The 21,772-nt window shown below is 34.5% G+C and overlaps 1 protein-coding gene across 1 annotated transcript in view; it reads right to left on the bottom strand.

Annotated features, from left to right (window-relative positions):
• Window positions 1-5,077: 5,077 nt before the first annotated feature.
• LOC124530514 (zonadhesin-like) overlaps window positions 5,078-21,772 on the bottom strand; it is a 34,339-nt gene continuing 17,644 nt past the window's right edge. The window contains exons 10-32 of the mRNA XM_047104697.1: window positions 19,563-19,766; window positions 19,226-19,426; window positions 18,651-18,848; window positions 18,323-18,523; window positions 17,773-17,970; window positions 16,848-17,042; window positions 16,039-16,242; window positions 15,772-15,948; window positions 15,356-15,556; window positions 14,350-14,550; window positions 13,963-14,163; window positions 13,696-13,872; window positions 12,503-12,697; window positions 11,735-11,911; window positions 11,214-11,402; window positions 9,210-9,274; window positions 8,590-8,778; window positions 8,022-8,225; window positions 7,450-7,548; window positions 7,231-7,371; window positions 6,557-6,772; window positions 5,910-6,054; window positions 5,078-5,329 (exon numbers count right to left, since the gene is read on the bottom strand). Of these exons, the coding sequence (XP_046960653.1) occupies window positions 5,196-5,329; window positions 5,910-6,054; window positions 6,557-6,772; window positions 7,231-7,371; window positions 7,450-7,548; window positions 8,022-8,225; window positions 8,590-8,778; window positions 9,210-9,274; window positions 11,214-11,402; window positions 11,735-11,911; window positions 12,503-12,697; window positions 13,696-13,872; window positions 13,963-14,163; window positions 14,350-14,550; window positions 15,356-15,556; window positions 15,772-15,948; window positions 16,039-16,242; window positions 16,848-17,042; window positions 17,773-17,970; window positions 18,323-18,523; window positions 18,651-18,848; window positions 19,226-19,426; window positions 19,563-19,766 (4,112 nt within the window). The 3' untranslated portion in view covers window positions 5,078-5,195. The remainder of the gene's footprint in view (window positions 5,330-5,909; window positions 6,055-6,556; window positions 6,773-7,230; window positions 7,372-7,449; window positions 7,549-8,021; window positions 8,226-8,589; window positions 8,779-9,209; window positions 9,275-11,213; window positions 11,403-11,734; window positions 11,912-12,502; window positions 12,698-13,695; window positions 13,873-13,962; window positions 14,164-14,349; window positions 14,551-15,355; window positions 15,557-15,771; window positions 15,949-16,038; window positions 16,243-16,847; window positions 17,043-17,772; window positions 17,971-18,322; window positions 18,524-18,650; window positions 18,849-19,225; window positions 19,427-19,562; window positions 19,767-21,772) is intronic.

A 21,772-nucleotide genomic window follows, 5' to 3' on the forward strand; every position in this document is an offset into this window, starting at 1 on the left:
GACGTGTTTCCAAGTATCTTGGACTTTGGAATATGGCATTTACACTCCTGATCATTGGTTATATCGATCTTCTTTACCCCCATATTATCAGAGGTAAAGAATGCACCTGTGTTGAATAATACACCTGGCTACTATCTCCATAGTTTGCCAGCCTTTTTTGAGGAAGGCCAATATCGATTTTTGTTTAAATATTTATATTTATGCCATTCATGACTAAGTTCTGAACTATTAGGTGTTTATGTAAAGCAATACAGATGATATTTTGATGCGTTTTTGTATTATCTGTTATAAATCGTCGCTGGAAATGTTTTGACATCTGGCTGACCACTGAAAACCCTTGTTGAAGTTTCGTTCTCAACATCGAGCTAAGTGGCCGACCAGATTGTTGCGTCACGTTGCGTTGTTAGCTGAAATTGTAATTACAATGTTTGCTGTTTGTAAAATTATATTGTTTTCTATAATTACGCCGTTGTTATTGTAAATTTATAATACGACTGTATATTTATAATGACTAATAAACGAATCATATTTATATATTGAAAAATTAAACATATCCTATAGTATATATCCCAATGGCAGGAGAAGAAAAATAAACAAATCTCATCTTTTCATAATTCATGAGATTTACTAATAGAGCTGCTATGTTATGCACAAAAAATAATTATGTAAATTAAAAGTAAAGTAACAGCCTGTAAATTAGCCACTGCTGGGCTAAGGCCTCCTCTCTCATTAAGGAGAGTTTTTGGAACATATTCCAACACGTTGTTCCAATGCGGGTTTGTGGAATGCACATGTGGCAGAATTTCGATGAAATTGGACACATGCAGGTTTCCTCATGATGTTTTCCTTCACCTCCGAGCACAAGATGTATTATAAACACAAATTTATATTTGTATAGTGGTTCTTTCCTGGGTTTGAACCCGTATCATTGGTTAATCATGTACGCGTTATAACCACTGGGCCATCTCAGCTTTGATGAATATCATTATTTATAATACAATTATAAATAATGATATTCATCAAAGCTACCACCACATAAACAATTATATTCATTTTTAATTTTGCGTTAAAAATTGTAACTTAGCCAACTTTCAAAAAGACACGCATTTCACGTATCCTCTGTGAGTTTCTTATTTTATATTTAAGATATAAATCCATGATATCACTTAAGGTAAGGTCAAAATTGTTTATTTAATTATACCCCATAAAATTGAAATCGACTGAAGTGCCTAACAATCCTAAAATATTATGAGCGCAAAATAAATCAATATTAAATCGTTCTTCCGTCTTAAGAGTTCGTTTGTTAAATTTCTAATACCAAGATTCCTATGTCTAACTATTATATTTGATATCAATTTTCTTAAACAAAATTCTTCAATGAAAGAATTTTTCACTTTTGTAAAATCGTTCAAATCGTTGAATAAAGGAAATTCATTCATCCAATAAAATAATCCTATAAGTAGATGTATATAACAATAAAACATACCATTAGTAATGAATATAAAAATAAATAAATACGAGCTTTCCCGAGCAGAAAAACTGACTATTGTATTCGAACATTCAAAGTTTGCTGATTAAGGACTCGGAATCTGCAATGGTTAGGTAAAGATTGGTCGCGTGGTAAATTACTCGATCGTCTAGTTTCATTCAAAGTTAGGAGCAGGCCACTAACTATGAACATCGGGACCGATAAGATCTGTTTGTCGGGAGCCGGAGTCCGTCGTACAATTGATCAACTTCGCTAAACTTGAGCATTTAAAGCTAATTTAGCGGTCTTGCTATCGTGAAATGTTTTGCGCTAGCACATTTAATTATACCGCTCACATACACGTAACTACATCTTAGAACATTTAAACGTCTTACGTATTTTTGAATTTGGAATATAAATTTTTGGAACATATTCCATTATGCTGTTCCAGTTCCGGTTGGTGGAATATACACGTGTCAGAATTTCTATGCAATTAGACAAATGCAAGTTTCCTCACTTTTTCTTTCAACGCTGAACACAAGATTAATTGTAAACAGAAATTAATCACATGAATATTCAGCGGAGCTCGCCTGGGTTCGAACCCGCAATCATCGGTTAAGATGCACGCGTTCTTACTACTGGGCTCGGCATGACTTATAAGTCTGTAATTACACTAAGTCACTCACTCTTTCAACCAGGACACAACAACAATATAACAAACATTACAATATGTAATGTTATGAATGTTATGAATGTTATGAAATATATGTTACATATATATGTATGCCTTCTTGATTAATATATCTTTATTTACACTATAACGCTATTCCACTTAACTACTTTTATCTAGACTCGTAAATGCACGCGTCTTTGCTCGCGTTTTTGGGCGTTGGTTGTCATGTATCAGGCAAAAAAGCAGACTATCTCCTTTCTTGGACTACAAGTTTGCTTTACCAAATTTCATCAAATTTCAAGGCCGGCAACGCACCTGCTAGCCCCCTGGTACTGCAGATGTCTATGGGCGGTGATAGTCACTTTCCATCAGGTGAGCCTCCTGCTCGTTTGCCACCTATCACATAAAAAAAATCGGTACAGCGGTTTGGTCTTGAATGAGCGACAGACAGAATTACTTTCACGTTTATAACATTGATATAGATGTTGATATAGAAGTTGTAACTTAGAGGTAGTAAGTGGATGTTACCTATTGATACGGCAAGAACAAATCTTTAGCACTAATCCTACTAACTTACTAATCCTACGAATATTACAAATGTGAAAGTTTGTGAGGATGGATGTAAGTATGTTTGCTTTTACGAAAAAAACTACTGAACGGATTTGAATGAAATATTATAACCGTAAAAGTAATACATGAAAATAACATATAGGTTATAAATTATAATAATTTTATGTAATTTTGTTTGTATTATAATGATACATGTCAATTACCCGTGCGAAGCCGGAGTGGATCGTTAGTTGAAAATATATAATATGATAACGTTAATACTAATATAACTTTAATCTTTGTAACTAACAATATTTCGCTCATTATAAGTCATAAAGTATACTGTATTACATTTCTCCAATAATGTTCAAATGTTTACTTGTTTTAATATTAACCGTCTAAAATTAAATGAAGCTAATTTTATACTCCTCGTTCGGAAATGTTGTTGTTTCACAATGCCAGCTAATGTTCAGGGTCACGGAACCCTACGCATTCCAATACACAAGTTAGGGTAAGTGTTTAATTAAATCATCAATACGAGTCTCTCGGGAGTCGAGGTCTGGCACCGTGATGTATCGTTTGCCTCGAGGTTAATGTCTTACAAAGGAAAAGAAAAAGGGGCCTTAGGACACGAATTCGTAGCTTACGTATAATTTTTGACCTACTTTAAAGATAAGCTTTTTGTTTAAGAGTGTAGTCACTGAGTGAGCCATCTAACAACCCGCATTGGAGCAGCGTGGTGGAATATTCTCCAAGCCTTCTCCTCAAAGGGAGAGGAGGCCTTAGCCCAGCTGTGGGAAATTTACAGACTGTTGTTGTTGAGCCAATATAACTGAAGACTCGCCTCCTCGTGGCGCACCCTGGGCCACGGGGCCGGCTTGAGCTTGCTCGCCGGCCACGGCTAAGACTGACGCGGAGGAAGGCCGCGGGGTCGCTCCTAGTACTTCTCCGATCGGTGGCGGAGTGGACTGTGTGAGCGACCCCGGTGGCAAATGCGGAGGTAGTGTATATATGTATTTTATGTAAATAGTGTAAATACTTTGTACAACTTGTATATATATGTATATGTATATAGAACGGAGGGCTCTTTATGAGCGTCGAAGGAGGAGTGGTGGTCCACCATCTGATGCGTGGTGGTCCACCTTGTGGTGTGGAGATACACCGATGGTCGGCAGCGGAGCCTGTCATTTTATCCGCCGCCACCAGGGCGTCAGCATTGTTGGCGCCCAGCCTCCAGTGGCGGACTCGAAGGAGTCCGTCACGTTTACGGGACGGAGGCAACGGAGGAAGGCGCGCCCTTAGGCGCGCATTCAAAGATTTGACCGCCTCACGGCGGTCGCCGCGGGGGGGCCGCGGAAGTATGCTTTAGCGTTCCCGTAGCCCCTCCATCACGCGGTACGGTGGAAACCCGAGGAGGTTTTAGTGGGTAGGACAGGGCCTTCTGCCCTGGCACGGGGCCCTTATGGCCCCGGTCGAGTCCCACATACCCGTCCCGGTCCCCCGGCCGGGCGGGAGGCGTAAAAGCCTTTCCTCCTCGTAAAACAAAAAAAAAAGTATAACTGAAGACACAATGATATAATATTTTATTTTCCATACTAATTGGCGCATTGGCACTGTAAGAAATAGTCCAAATGGACCAATATTTCTCTACCATATGGTAGCCCATTGCCTAAACATTGAAAAAGATTGTTAGGAATAAAATACTTCATTCCAGTTTACAATTTATTTTAAAGTAAATGAGTACTTTCTTATATATATAAGTAGCGCTCTATCCCGGCTTAAGACGGGTGCAATGCTGATACTAAGTAATAAGTATACTACAGAATATCTTTTTACATAATGTTTACAGTTAACACAATACAAGCCGTTATGTCCTACATTTTAAATATGTAATGTCTTAAAAATAATCATTTAAATTACATATTGGAGGGCCATGATCTATATTAAATGCACAGTGTGTTTTAGGTACCTACTTAATTTGATAAGGAATAATGCTGCATTGCTTAAAATCGCTCCGTAAATAAACCATAATTTCTCGTAAAAGTAAAGGATAAAAAATGATTGTTAAGAGCTAGGCCCAGTAGATTCAGTATCAAATCAAAGCTGGGCCCTAAGAGACATATAATTTACCATCGCTGACTTTTTTGTACACAAAAATGGAATGCGTGGAATAGGACTTAATATACTGAACACAGTTTATATACTTTTAACGATTTATTCATAAAGAGAGATCCTTGATTATATTAGCTTATGTTCCCACAAATATCCCACAAAATATTGGAGTTCCTTCGTACATAATGAAATAAACAAATGGATGATTTGCCTTGAACACTTCCGTTTGTGACACTGCAAGAGCGCGAATACCTATAACTGTAAAAAATAAAAAGCTTTAAATTTTTTAACGTCCAATTTATTTCACATATTGTTGTTATACATTTGATTGATCAATTGAATTGTTTCAAGTATGAAATGAAATTTTATAGCGACGATTAAGGGAGTTTATTTTTATTGAGGGCCCCTGTATATTCCACAGAATATTGGTGTTCCATTGTATAAGATGAAGTAGGCGAAAGGATGATCCGCTAAAAATGTAGTAACTTCAACGGGTTCTAATACTGATGTTACACCAACTACAAGCGCTGTAAATAAAGAACATATCCATGTATAAGCCTAAAAATTTAGTTAAACAATAAAATTCGGCGTGGCACCCTAAAAAGTTTGAGGATCGATTTTGATTTTGAACCTACATAGGTACTGTTATATTTGGTGCCAGCATTTTATGGGAACACATCAGTGAAACTGGTTTTCACTAGTCTCATGATTAAAATTGACATGGTTAAAAGAGAAAGTCCTTTTCTTTTATGATTGATTACCTATAAACAAGTCATTTTAATACACAGTTACTAAAGAGAAGAAAATCCGAGGTTGTGTCTGAGGCGTGTATTTCTAGACTGGTGGTAATTCTTTGTCAATTAAATAAATATTTTGGCTTTTGACTTTCATTAACCTACCCGAAATATCTGGCTCCTATCATTTATTTTATAAAATACATAGATTCAATTTTGCACAATGATTAGAACACAGTATTAATTTCATAGTCTTTTCATATAATATATAGAAGGAAGAAATTATGGTACAAAGGGTAAAAAAAATTGTAGAAATGCTGAACTAAAGATTAAAAGAAATACAATATCTGATCAAAAATGAAATCATATCTACCGTTCGCTGCTGCTGCTTTTGTACCAGTTTCAGTCACAATTATTGTAGCTTTCTGAGTTGCGGATGACACGAACATATTTTCAGATTTTTCCAATATTCCATCTAAATTAGCCTTTTCAGGTTCAAATATTCCCGTCACTTGTAACTAAAAAAATGCAAGAATGGTTTTTATTATTACTACATATTCACCTTCTAATTTTAACTTTGAAAGCAGTTTTTTGTGTATTTAATTAAGAGTATGCTTTGTATAACTTAATCATGTTACATTATTTTATGAATCCCTGAATTATATAATTCGATTATTCGATAATAACAAGATGCATTGGTACTTTGGACTTTAAAAAAATCCCGTATCCTTACTCGGGCAAACACCACATTCCACTAGATTATTCTTTTGTTTTAATTATGTCTATTGTGAATCTCCAGTGGGAGTACAATTACTGGCTTTTATTAGTCCTTACTCCATAAATGTTAGATTACTGGATCTCTTTTCCTAATATGGACAGTAGATTACTTAGCTATTAAAATATGTAGCAAATTTTGGTAAAAATAGACCAATATAATGCTGTCAACCAAGATATATAAGATTTGATATTTCTTCTGCCTTGTTATACTTAATTTATAATATTAATAATAATAATACTGACCTGACTTAGAACGTTTTTTAAATCAGTAGTAGTTGTTACTTCCATTGTTGGTATCGAAACATCTACCCTTTTATACTTCAAACTCTTAATAACTGTTGTTAGCACTGAAGATGATGGGTCTCCAAGTGTACTGATTAATTCTTCAATACCGTCCTTAGATTTTGGTAAACACACCACAAATGATAAATTCCTATTTGCATACGGTAATTCTATAACCTGAAAATTATTATTATCAATACATTATATTCATATGATATCAGTATGGCTTACGAGCAAAATGAGAAAGGTTTCTGATTGGCACATCCAGACGCTGGAAGAAAGTCACTTACCACTATCCCTATGTATGCTTAGATCTTTAAAATTACGCAACGGATTTGTACGCGTTGTATTTTTTTTATAGATTAAGTGATTTGAGAAAAAAGATTTTTGGATATAATACATAGACAATATAGCATAGATATTCTCTACTAAATTTAGTGTCAGTATTGCACCCGTGCGAAGCAGGGTCGAGTCGCTAGTACAACTTCTTATATTGTCATCGTATTGTCAGGAATAATGTTATGTCCTCTGTGCCTTTATTTGCACGGTATTATAACCGATGAGATATAATATATGATATGGTAAATGTTAAATGATAAAAAGTGTTTAATAATATTAAACTAAACTTTTATTACCTGAATGTTGGATTTCTTTATTTCAGCATATTTAAACGATCCTATTTGATTCATCATATTAACTGTTACATTTTTGTTCTTATTCACGTAGAAATCTTGTTTTTGTGTATTTTCTGTTTTAAACGGGTACAGCCAGTCTCCCTATACAACATCAAAATATGTCTTACTGTATTGATAAATATTATTATATTTATAAGTTTAAATGTTTTTAAGTCTTACCTTGAAATAAATAGCATTCACCAGAACCAGACGCGTGTCAACGCTGAGAGTATCGGGTGACACGAGGTTTTTAATCAAATTCTTCGTTATTAGTTCAACCTAGACAGAAAATAGATAGAATGTTCAAAATATTTCTTCAGTGTTTATAGTTAAGGATTTATTGTAATTGTTATCTATTTCTATTTTATTAGCAACATCATTTAAGTTAGGCTTAACAGAAAAGGTAAGTCCTGTTTAAGATGGGCCTGCCGTCCCCGCATCCAATGACCTCACGTAACCGTATGTACTAGCGAGAAGTAAGTTCTTAAGGAGGCGAGATTACCTTTGCCTGCCTGAGGATAAGGTCGCGCCTAGAGCAAAGCATAGCGACATGGTCGGGGATGCGTTATATCAACAAGATCCCAATAACACATAACGGTCTCCAAAGGAGCCCGATTGAAAAAGGTTTCCTCTCTTAAAAAAAGTTAGGGACTACCACTCCTTGTAGTCAGTGAACCATCTTAATTTTTCAAGTCTTATCTTTATCATAAACTGGTAGTCGATATATCATTTTTAATATTACCAATACTTACCCAGTCATTTATTGTTTTAGCTGCTTGTACCGACTTACTGAAGTCCAAATTTTGTGCTTCAGCTTTGAAAAGATTTTTAGTATCCTGTTCAAACGCTTTGGTTAACTTGTACTGAATGTTTACGTAAACTCGTGCAGCCAGATCGAGTGATACGTTCTTTTGAGAGTTAAACTCATCCAAATAAACTGGTATTGTAGAACGGATCTGAAATTGTTTATCATATAAAAAAGAAGTTACGCAAAACGTATAGGAACACCGACGAGCTACAGAAATATTTTTTCATTATTTACAATGCACTTTGATTGATAAATTTGATCTTTAATCAGTAATTGTTCCCGGATCTGTTAGTTGTTTTCGAATTTATCTCAGACTTGTCTTGAAAAAAGTGATCATTATTTATCAGCAATATTGTCACATTAATCAACCATTCCTTACATTAACGATTGAAACCATGAACCATTGCTTCTAAATGCCATAAACTTCATCTCTAATTACACTGGCTTACTCTGCCATCAAAGAGGGACACAACGATACAGAGTAATAAATAAGTTGAGAGTTTCTATCTAGCATTAAAAATACACTTCTTAGAAGAACTAAAGATGAAAGTACGTACCAAACTCCTGCTCTGCAAATTAAGTGCTCTGAAAATTTGCTGTTCCGAGTTCCCCTTAGTATAAAGGCCTAAAGGTGCCAAAAGGAACAGTAAACTGAACGGCGAGTACACTGCGCTGATTCCACTATTAATTTTACTAGCCACCTGAAAGAACAATGTAATCAATTCAATCAAATCAATAAAAATATTCTTTTAAATCTAGACCTTTACAGTAAATATGAATGCTCATATGACAGGATTTTATCATTATTGAAATTGTCTTGTTTTAAGCTGGCTATAGTTTCACCATTTTCTACTAATAAATTTGTGAAACTATAGTAGTGTATTCAAGATAGAACGGGTTTAGAAAATATTATTTAAGAACCAGGTATTCAAGAAGATTCGAGAAGATAGTTCATTTATTGTATTTATTAATGATTCTTAACACAACTTAAAATGGAATATCATAATCTAGCTTCATACTTCGATCACATAGCATTATTAAAAATGACCTAGAAACAAAGTGAAGTTATTGTATATAAAAACATTACAATATTATAATCTTAAATTTAAATAAATAAATTAAATATACTTACTCGAAGGAATTTCTCAGTAAAGGCAATGTTGCCATCGTTAAATTTCTTAATTCCATTTTCGTTACCTTCAGAAAAGACAAGTTTTAGATTAATTAATCAAAGAAAAATAATTTTATATCTCTGATTATGTATAAAGATAACCTCCCACGCTAAATATTTCGTTACAAAATATGATGATATTTTTTTGTTAATACAGTATAATTTCTTAAATTTGCCATTGCTGATAAAGTTTTTCCACAACAACAACGTCCTGTACATTTCCCACTGCTGGGCTAAGTCCTCCTCTCCTCTTGAGGAGATGGTTTCGAACATATTCCACCACGCTGTTCCAATGCAGGTTGGTGGAATACAAATGTGGCAGAATTTCTATGAAATTAGACACATACAGGTTTCCTTCACCGCCAGGGCACGAGATGAATTATTGAACACAATATTCAGCGGAGCTTGTATGGATTTGAACCCGCAATATACGGTTAAAATGCACGCTTTCTAACCACTGGATCATCTTGGCTCATTTTTCCACTACACTGCCTCAATTTTCCTCACAACATTTCACCTTTAGCACGGAATATGAGATTAATAATACGAACGAATTAATTAAAAAAAATATGAACTGGATTTGAGCCTGCGATCTGTAATTAAGATCCTTCTAGTAAAATGAGGTAGTCATATGTGTATTTCTAGATATAATGAGATGGAATCATCTAACATACAAGTTTATCTACGATATTTTCTTTCATCGCTAAGCACGAAATGAATTATAAACACCAATTAGGGCCATCAACATTCAGCTCTGGTTGCTGCGCCATTTTGTATGAGTTATGACATGGTTATATGTATTGGTATTTGGTAAATATGGATCGGTAGTTCTGAGTCGCCGGTATAAATTTCACATTAATCTATTGGATATCCAGCAGAAGTTCAATATGCAGTTGAAATGTAATTATAGAACTTATTTCGCCTCTGTTTTGTTCTCGAGTAAACCGTCAGGTTTTAATCGACTAAGTATTCTTATTTACGGTTCTTACAAATGTTTTAGATGATTCTTAACTTTTAATTACATTAATTTTAGTTTTTTTAGCTTAAGTGCTTGAAATGTATCCACTTCAGATTACTCTTTGTCAGAACTAAAATACGTAAGTAATCCGAGGGCTTATGTACAGTCAGAGTAAAAACACCTTCGTCTGTTTTCAAATTTATTCCTTTATCAAGTCTTAAACTCTTCGTTTTTTTTATGGCATAGGCGGCAAACTAGCAGGAAGCTCACCTGATGGAAAGTGACTACCACCGCCCATGGATATCTGCAACACCAAGGGGCTTACAGGTGCGTTGCCGGCCTTTAAGGAAGGAGTACGTTTTTTTCTTGAAGGTTCCCATGTCGTATCGGCTAGGAAAAACTCGAAATCGCGATTACCTACCTATAGCACCTTTTGAATCTAAACATCAAATCATTGCGACGCAATATGTCATTCTCGATCGGTAAAGTAGATTATCGCTCATATTGATCACACGAAAATAGATCTTAAAGTGACGAACCTTTTCTTACCCCAACTGTACAAAGTACAAAGCAAGTAGTTATTTAAAAAATCTACTTTCATTTTTTGTTTAAAATATATAGTAATCAATTTTAATAGATACATTAGTGTAAAGTTGTTTATTAGATTGCTTAAATGATCAATGTTGATATCTATGTTTATTAATGTTGGGTTCATATTTAATCTTTAATTATTTCCTGTACTGTCTTAATTTTTTATAAGTGATAATTAACAATATAATGGTAGTGTATCGAGTCGAGATGGCCCAGTGGTAAGAACGCGCGCATCTTAACCGATGATTGCGGGTTCAGATGTTCGGGTTGTTGCGGGTTCAAACCCAGGCGAGCACCGCTGATTCATGTGCTTAATTTGTCTTTATAATTCATCTCGTGCTCAGCGGTGAAGGAAAACATCGTGAGGAAACCTGCATGTGACAAATGAAAAATGTAAATGCATATATTTTACTCACTGGGACATTCGTCTATAGGTATACAAATGTTGTAATCATCGCGAGCGTAGGTATCTTCGCAGTAGCACTTCGGGTTACAGACAATATTGAGAATGGGACAGTTCGTTTGGTTTTCGGTGCTTAACTTGGAACATACATTGTCGCAAGCGGATCCACAGGAAAAGAATTCATTTGGACCGGAACATTGCACTGGAAAGATTGTCTAATTGAGCAATAATACTATTTTACAACTGGCTGTGCCCGCGACCTTGAACACGTTTGAATTTAACAGAAACAAAAATATTGTAGCCTCAGTTACTCCATATCATATCAGTTATCTGCCAGTAAAAATCTCGTAAAAATCAGTTCAGCCGTTCCAGAGATAAGCCGGAACAGACAGATAGATAGACTTAAATCGTAAAAAATGGTATTTCGGTATATATATCGAGTTACATACAAAAGGGTTATTATAATATTACAAACAGATACTCCATTTTGATTATACGTATAGATGATAACATCTAAAATTTCGTAATACATACAACACTGTTCCTTGGATATACAATCTCCGATTTTATTTCTATAGAATCCAGGCTTGCAACGACACGCTGGTTTGCAAACCGCTGCTTCAATTATAGTACAGTTCTTATCTATACTTGAGCAAGTTTCAGGGCAGGCAGTTTGACATCCGACAATTTCATTTTGACCAGTGCAAATAGCTGTAATCAATGAAAAATGCATTTGTTGTTTAAATCTATTTTTTAATTTAATTTAAATACTTTATTGGCCACCACAAAGTAAATAAAACTTTGAAGGCGATAAGTAAAAATAAATAAACAATATATGCATACACTTATAGAAAACTATATACAAAAAACATACATACATATCCACATAGTATCTTTTTTTATTAGATGATTAGATGATTAGATGATAACATTTATTAACATAAGAATTAATTACATTAATTAATAATTAACTATATATATATATATATATATATATATATATATATATATATATATATATATATATATATATAAACTATATACAAAAAACATACATACATATCCACATAGTATCTTTTTTTATTAGATGATTAGATGATTAGATGATAACATTTATTAACATAAGAATTAATTACATTAATTAATAATTAACTATATATATATATATATATATATATATATATATATAACATAATAATAATAGTGCATAACAGAAGTCAAAAGAGCTAGGGGATTTCTGATAGTATGTGTTCGGTATCCAGTGTATTATGTTTTGAAACAGACAATTGATTAGATACTTACGAGGGCATTGTTCAGCAGGAACGCATGATCCGTCTTCCGCCCTTAGTAAGGGTTCTTTGCACCGGCACCCTTCGATACATCCACCTTCTACCAGGTCGATACAAAGCGGTCCTGGTTGTGAACATTTCCATCTACCGCAACCTCCATTCGAACAACCTGAGTATACCTCATCAGGTCTACATACGATTGGTGTTGCTGTTGATAAATGTAAAATATCGATTACCATGAATTTATTGAATTTACTCCAATTGGGTGTGATATTTACATGTCTTTTCAACCGACTTTAAAAAGGAGGTGGTTATCAATTCGTCTGTATTATTTTTCTTTTTTTTTATGTCTTATAAAAGTTACCTCATAACTTTTCACTGGGTGGACTGATTTTGATATTTTTTTTTTAAATTATAGTATAGAAGTTTTATGTCTATTGATTGTCTCATTGAGAATAGTAATCATTATATTTATTGACATAATATTTAATTGCATCCAATTATGTAATACCCTGTGATCAGATATTTTTTGGAGAAGAAATAGTAGTAAACGTAAAAAGATTTTTATCGCTAAAAATAAAACGAAAAAGTAATAAAAAACTTTGAAGGCAGGACTAGATTATTTGTAAATAAAATTAATGATCCAATAATTTTCTCAATCGCCCATAGCATTACGAGTATAAATAAAAAATATGTAAACACAAATGGACATTTCATGATTTTTTCTATTGAGAAAATTTATTCCTTTTATGTTTATGATCAAACAGAATCCTTAAAAATGTAATTACAACAACATTTTATTTTTATCATTGAACTGAATTCACACATACAAAATAAACTCAAAAGATTAGCAATTTCCTTTATACGCCTACTTAACGTACATCATATTTTTAATGTTTTTAATATAATGTTTAAAAATAGGTTTACAAGTAACATTTATGAATTAACTTAATAATTTTAGATCTTTAAAAACCTAGGCTTTCAAAAGGTAGAAGTTGTTTTGTTGATTTAATTCAAAACAAGAATTCAAAAACAAAGATATTGCTTAAATGATTTTGGCTTTCCATCGCCTAAGAAGTCTAAGTAGAATATGCTATTTTTACATCTAACAATAAAATACAATATAATAATATATAAATATAGTTGTCGATAGAAAGAAAGCCAGTAAACAAATGTACAAAGTGACTGAAATTTCAAAACACTTACGACATTGTTCTTCTGGTACGCAAACATTGTTTGAGTTTCTGTAGAAGCCAGGTTTACAACGACACGCAGGTACACACACTGCTGGCTCAATAATAGAGCAGTTTTTACCAATACTGTTGCATGTTTCTGGACACAGAGTTCGACATCCGACAGCTTCATTTTGACCTGTACAAATAACTGCAAAGAAATATGTTAATGTAGGAGTGACAAAACTAGCTGTTTATCAATCTTAAATAGATCAAATGATGATTAATAATGAGTGCTCACGAGGGCATTGGTCAGCAGGAACGCAAGACCCATCTTCCGTTCGGAGCAAAGGGTCCTTGCAGCGACATCCTGGAATGCAGCCACCTTCTACTACGTCGACACAAAGCTGTCCTTGTTGCGCACAGTCCCACCTGCCACAGCCTCCATTAGCGCATTCCAAGTATACTTCGTCATCTCTGCAGATTCCAGGTGGATTTGTTGCTGTTAATAAAAATATATGTACACATACATAAGATTTCTCTCGAGGTAGAACAGACAGATTATTTTTAGACCGCTTCTATGCAAATTGAGAAATTAGCTGTGATTAAAATTAGGAAAATTCGCTGTTTAAATACTCTCTAATAAATATTTTAAAATCAATAATTCGATTCATAGTAAAACACTTACGAGGGCATTGGTCAGCAGCAACGCATGATCCGTCCGCCGCCCTTAGCAAGGGCTCCTTGCAGCGACATCCTCCAATGCAGCCACCTTCAACTAGGTCGACACAAAGCTGGCCTTGTTGCGCACACTCCCACCTGCCACAGCCTCCATTAGCGCATTCCAAGTACACTTCGTCATCTCTGCAGATTCCAGGTGGAATTATTGCTGTTAATTGAAAAAAAATATATAAAAATATTCTTATTCCTGAGTAAGAACAGCTCGATTACTATCCAAAAACTTCATTTGTCGGGTGATTTAAAGCAAATTGTCATGAAATTTCTCAATTTAGTTGTCAAAATATTCCGTAACTCATATTTTTAACAAAAAAATATTATATGAGCGCTTACCGGGACACTGATCGGCAGGAACGCATGTTCCATTTTCCGACCTTAGTAAGGGTTCCTTGCAACGACATCCGGGAATGCAGCCACCTTCTACTACGTCGACACAAAGCTGTCCTTGTTGTGCACACTCCCACCTGCCACAGCCTCCATTAGCGCATTCCAAGTATACTTCGTCATCTCTGCAGATTCCAGGTGAAGCTGTTGCTATTAATAAAAAAAAATATACATACATATACACATTATTCGCTCGAGGTAGAACAGACAGATTATCATCAGACAACTTCATAGCGAACAGATCAATTAGCTGAGATTAAAATAAGCCAAATTCGCTGTTTATATACACTTTAATAAATATAATAAAATCAACAATTCATCATCATCCTAATCATCAGTCTCCCGCCCTTATCGTAATTTTGTTTGAGATCGGCACAGCATGTCTTCTCCTTCCATACTTCTGTATGAGACGTCATCTCACAAGTAATGTTATTTCTAGCTATATCGTCTTTCACACAATCCATCCATTATTTATTTGGTCGTCCTCTACCTCTATATTCATCCACATCCATACTCAAGACCTTCCTTACAACATGATCAACCAACAATTCAATTCATAGTAAAACACTTACGAGGGCATTGTTCAGCAGGAACGCATGATCCGTCCGCTGCCCTTAGCAAGGGCTCCTTACAGCGACATCCTCCAACGCAGCCACCTTCTACTACGTCGACACAAAGCTGGCCTTGTTGCGCACACTCCCACCTGCCACAGCCTCCATTAGCGCATTCCAAGTATACTTCGTCATCTCTGCAGATTCCAGGTGGAATTATTGCTGTTAATTGAAAAAAAAAAATGATAAAAATATTCTTTAGCCTGAGTAAGAACTAGCATATTACTAGCCGAAAGGCATATTTGTTCATGTTGTTATTTTATTTAAGTTATATATTTTTACATCTAGTAATAAAATATAATATATAAATATAGTTCTCGATAGATAGAAAGTGAGAAAACAAATGTACAAAGTGACTGAAATTTCAAAACACTTACGACATTGTTCTTCTGGTACACAAACATTGTTTTCGTTTCTGTAGAATCCAGGTTTACAACGACACGCAGGTACACACACTGCTGGCTCAATAATAGAGCAGTTTTTACCAATACTGTTGCATGTTTCTGGACACAGAGTTCGACATCCGACAGCTTCATTTTGACCTGTACAAATAACTGCAAAGAAATATGTTAATGTAGGAGTGACAAAACTAGCTGTTTATCAATCTTAAATAGATCAAATGATGATTAATAATGAGTGCTCACGAGGGCATTGGTCAGCAGGAACGCAAGACCCATCTTCCGTTCGGAGCAAAGGGTCCTTGCAGCGACATCCTGGAATGCAGCCACCTTCTACTACGTCGACACAAAGCTGGCCTTGTTGCGCACACTCCCACCTGCCACAGCCTCCATTAGCGCATTCCAAGTACACTTCGTCTTCTCTACAGATTCCAGATGGAGTCGTTGCTGCTAATAAAATAAAATATACATCATATTCCTTAGCTTGAGTCAGTATAGGCACAATACTATTCGTATGACAAACTCGCGCATAATGTAAAAACATTTAGTCAATTTTAATAATGCACAAATTTATTGGTCAATTTATAGTAATGACGATATTTTCTCAACCAATTTCGACTTTATTGGGTATTATTTTAATCTATTTAAGTGTAAATGTGTTTGCTCAAACTAATAGGGTGCTAAATCCAACAATCTTCACGAGTTTAGGTGCAACTAATGGGCCAAATCCAATACGATCTTAATGATTTCAGGTGCAGGATCTGAATCTCTACATCTAAGACGACCTGATTCTAAATATTAATATTTTTTTGATTGAAATATTTTCCAATTTTTATTGGCTTGAAACGGACCTTGAATCAAGGCCCCAAAGTTTTACGTCTTTTTATTTAGCCACGAAAGCATTTAAACAGTCACCTGAGATGCCATGTTAGGATATAAGGCTTACAAATAATACACTGCCGTTAAATTATTATGAAATTAAAAAGCACTTACAAGTTCGCTAAATTAATTTTACATTAATGGGTATAAAAATTATGTCATAATAAAACAATTACATGGGCATTGATCCGCTGGAATACAAGTTCCATTGTCAGCTCTTAAATATGTGTCAATACAGTGGCATCCTTGCCGACAACCGTTCTCAGGTAGTTTGATGCAAATTTCACCCGGCTGAGAACAATTCCATCTTCCACAACCACCATTTACACAGCTTGAAATGATCTCATTTGGCCCACAGTTTACAACACCGGCTGCATAGAGGAATGAAACAAAATATTTTGAATTCATGTCACTTGAAGTTAAAATTATTTTGCTGAATACGTACAAATTTAGTAAAATTGTAACAATTCGGTTTGAAACGAGCGATTCTAAGATAGAGTGACTAAAGGTTAACAATTTCAACCTTTATTATATGCCCAAGGTAAATAACATTTTTTGTAAGTCAATTGGAAGACATTGTTTCGTCCCATAAAAATAGATTTCTTACTCATTTGTAAGAGTTTAATAGAAATTATAACGTTATATTTAAAGATTGATCCATTAACACATTTGGTGGTGGTGGTGCGGATTTTTGCCAAGATTTCTTAGGATCTACAATTTTCCAGAACATTATTTTGGTGAATCTAATTGTATTAAGTAAAGTCTAAGTCTATTGTTGACCAGCTTTAAGGATTTGAAAGTAGTATTTAGTAATGAACATCCTCATAGGTTATCCACTTTGTACAAAATCTTATAAAATATGTATACAAACCTTTCTCGTTCATCGTTTTCCGGAGTACCAAATAAGTAATTAGAGGAAAAGAAGATACCGATAGAAAAATGCGACTTTATGATATACTATTTACACGAAACACACCAATATTGGTTTTATACTTATGGTTATTTTATGTACAATTCAAATAATACCTATCTTTAAATATTCACATTACTGTATGATATACAATGGAACGTATATGTATAAACTGTTATAAAAGTACTTACGACATTCTTCTTTTGGTATGCAAGTACCAGTTGCATTCTTCTTATAATTGTCGATGCATCGGCATCCGGGTTTGCAAGCTCTATCGCCCGGTTCTGGATTTTTTGCGCATCTAATTATCCGCTCGTCAACATCGCATCTTTGTGGGGGGCAGGTTGGAGGACAGATGTCATATATTTCATTAACACCACATTCTGTTGCTAAAATAATAAAATTCGTAAATAATCATAAACACTACATAGTATAAAACAAAGTCGCTTTCTCTGTCCCTATATCCCTATGTATACAAATCTTTAAAACTATTTCTTAGATTTTGATGCGGTTTCTTTCAATAGATAGAGTGATTTGAGAGGAAAGTTTTTGTATGTATGTAATACATAGACAATATAGTAAAGAAAAACTGTTTTCCTGTGTAAAAAGAAAAAAATTAAAAGTTTCTAATGTGATGTCGTAAATAAACAATTTCTGTAGTATATTTAATATTAGTATTACACCCATGCAAAGCCGGGGCGAGTCGCAAGTTATTGATAAGTTACTACTGTTAACACTTACCAGGACATTGGTCAGCGGGAACGCAGGATCCATCGTCAGCACGCAGTAGAGGCGCCTTACAGCGACATCCTCCCACACAGCCGCCTTCTACCACGTCGACACAAGCTTGACCCCGTTGTGAACATTCCCATCTGCCGCAGCCTCCATTGGCGCAATCTAAGTACTCTTCATCAGGTCCACAGGTCTCAGGCGAAGTTACGGCTAATTAATTAGGTAATAATTTTGATTAATATAAATATAAAGACTATACTATAATATTATATGTAATAAGAGTATTGTATGGTGTAAAGTGGAATTAATTTGTATAAACTGTTTTAAAAGTACTTACGACATTCTTCTTTTGGAATGCAAGTACCAGTTGCATTCTTCTTATAGTTGTCGATGCACCGGCATCCGGGCTTGCAAGCGCTATCGCCCGGTTCTGGATTTTTTGCGCATCTAATTAAGCGCTCGTCAACATCGCATATTTGTGGGGGGCAGGTTGGAGGACAGATGTCATATATTTCATTAACACCACATTCTGTTGCTAAAATGATAAAATTCGTTATTAAATTAGCTTGTGCTTTATTTTATAGAATACCCTAAATCAATTAAGAAATTTCTAATAGAATATTAGATCTTTACCCCTCCTTTAAAGCTTATCGCTTTTGTTAGGAGTGGTAACGACAATAGCCCAAGGTCTCAGGATCACGATTCTGCGACTTTTACATAGCTAGGCAGTCTGCCGTATATGTCGTATTTGACATGTAGAAAACAATTATCTGAGCAATTGGCAGTATAATAATTTGATACTGTTATATCAATGATGAAGATGAAGCAATTTGACTACCACAAATAGATGATCAGTATTATGTATTTGATAGATTGATAAAATTAGTGATTTATCAATCGTTAAGTACTTACCAGGACATTGGTCAGCGGGAACGCATGATCCATCGTCAGCACGCAGTAGAGGTGCCTTGCAGCGACATCCCCCAACACAACCGCCTTCGGCCACGTCGACACAAGCTTGACCCCGTTGTGAACATTCCCATCTGCCGCAGCCTCCATTGGCGCAATCTAAGTACTCTTCATCAGGTCCACAGATCTCAGGCGGAGTTACAGCTGATGATGTGAAATGAATTTCAATTCATTTGACACTACATTTATTTATCTAAGTAGCAACACTTCACATACGAATGTAGTTATTTTTAATAAATTTAATGTCGATTCTTTAAATATGCTAACATAGAATACTTACGACATTCTTCTTTCGGAATACAAACGCCCGTTGCGTTCTTCTTATAGTTGTCGATGCATCGGCATCCGGGCTCACAAGCTGAATCACCTGGTTTCGGGTTGGGTGCGCAAAGAATCGTCTTTTCATCGACATCACATCGCGCTGGAGGACAAGTTGCGGGACAAATGTCATATACTTCGTTTACACCGCATTCTGTTGCTACAACTACGAAGAAAAAGTGAGAATAATTATTCGTTCCCAATACTTCAGAGTAAAAGACGTTTTTTCATATATGTAAAAGTTCTGTTCCAAATTTATTCACTTGCTATTTCCACAATATAATGGATTCCATTTATTTTATTGCTGCATTTGTTTGCATTACTTATATTTACATATATTATGTGTGTATGTGCAGCAGATCTAACTTCTAAAGGAATTCTATGATAATAGTTCATTTTTCTCAATAAAATTTTAATTCATCGGTATCAATTAAAATAAAGAATATATAAAAATTGATCTGTGCAAAAGACAAGATACATTGACCTACATACATACGTTTACCTTTAGCCTCGATTATTGCTAATGTACAGTTTGTTTAAATCACTAGAAGACCTAAGACAAATATAATTGAGAGTGAATAATCTATGAAATTCATTTTGTAATTTCAAAACTAATGGCATTTTGAACCTTGATGAAGCTGTTGTCGGAACTTTGGGAGTAAAATTAAAGTGGATAAGTTAAGCGGAATTGTGTTTTACTATAAATAAAAATATTTTAATCAAAACAGAAATGAAATTTTGTTTGTATGTATTGTTTCTTCGAATGCAATAGACTACAGACAGTTATGCCCTAATTAACGATATCTTGTAATTCAAATTTTAGATCAATTAGTAGTAAAGATGGTTCCACAGATAGAGATAAGCAAATAGTGTTGCGCAATGGGGGATCAATTAAGTTGTATTTGAAGTTTATTTCCGTCGCCATTTTCGAATATCAATGACTTTTAAAAACTTCATATTTTGGTTATCGACGTGCGGTCTCACAGGCCCCGACAGGTATACGAATTGCTAGTTTACCCCTTTCCCTGCACAATATCAAATCCAGCTTTTCAGTAGCTGCATAGTTTTTGGAATTTTAGATATTAGTTGCTTCAATTCTTATCTTTTAAATAATATTAACACGGGAAAATATTGTGATAGAGATACATTTGTAAAAAAAGGCAACAGTTAGTATTAGATATAAAGCAAATATTTTGTAGCCTAAGGTTGCACGTGAACGTAGAATGAGTTTGGCAAGAGTACTTGAAGCTGTGGAAGTCAAGAATTGTGTCTCCTCAGCTTCATTTTTGCTTTCACACCATCCTAAATTCAAAAGAAAATCGATCTATACATACGATTCGTGTAATCAATGCGTTTGTCTGTAGTTCGCTAAACAAGTGCAACCTGGCAGGGCTTAAAATTTAAGGAGTAGTTGGACTGTGGACGATTTTTTATTCAGAAGGTTTATGTCAATATATTATTTTTTATCTAAGAGTTATATTAGTCATAAGTGAGAAATGCTATTTTTTGCTATTCTGAAATGAGTATGTTTTGTGTTTTGATTTTTTATATCGCTTGTTCTAAATTTTTCCCGAAATTGAAGCCAAATAATATTATTGTGTTATAATTACATGTTTCATAAAGTACACTTTATTTATATGCTTATTTTTTCGTAAAACCCTTTAGTTTTCAACATAATCTAAGGAAAAATATTATATACGCGGCCTCTCAGGCCTCACGTCAGTACTAATGTTACAAAAAATGCACGTCGGTACTTAAAGGTTATTAATAGAAGTCTCTCAGATAATTTTCGTTAAATCTAGTTGCTTTTTTTTATATTATCTTATATTGTCATCATATTTGGGTAGAAATATGAACAGTTTGTCCATGTATCTAAATTAAATTTACATCAATATCTGCTTTTGCGTTGTTTTTTATTCTCTAGATATTATAGTGGATATCTAGTTTTTTGTATCTATAATGTCTAAAAATAAATCTAGCATCTATTTGTTCCCTGGACTTAGTTGCTTGTGAGATTTTATTTGACTTTTGCTTTTCATAGCAAAAACTCTAAACTAAACGAAGACGCGGGATGACGGGTTGAGGGTATGTCCTGAACGACTACAGAGTGAAACGTGATATAAGAAAGGGCTATTTTTTATATATGTTTTTCCACTAAAGTAAATGAGTGAA

The sequence above is a fragment of the Vanessa cardui genome, chromosome 6, assembly GCF_905220365.1.
Source record: "Vanessa cardui chromosome 6, ilVanCard2.1, whole genome shotgun sequence".
Taxonomy (NCBI): Eukaryota; Metazoa; Arthropoda; class Insecta; order Lepidoptera; family Nymphalidae; genus Vanessa; species Vanessa cardui.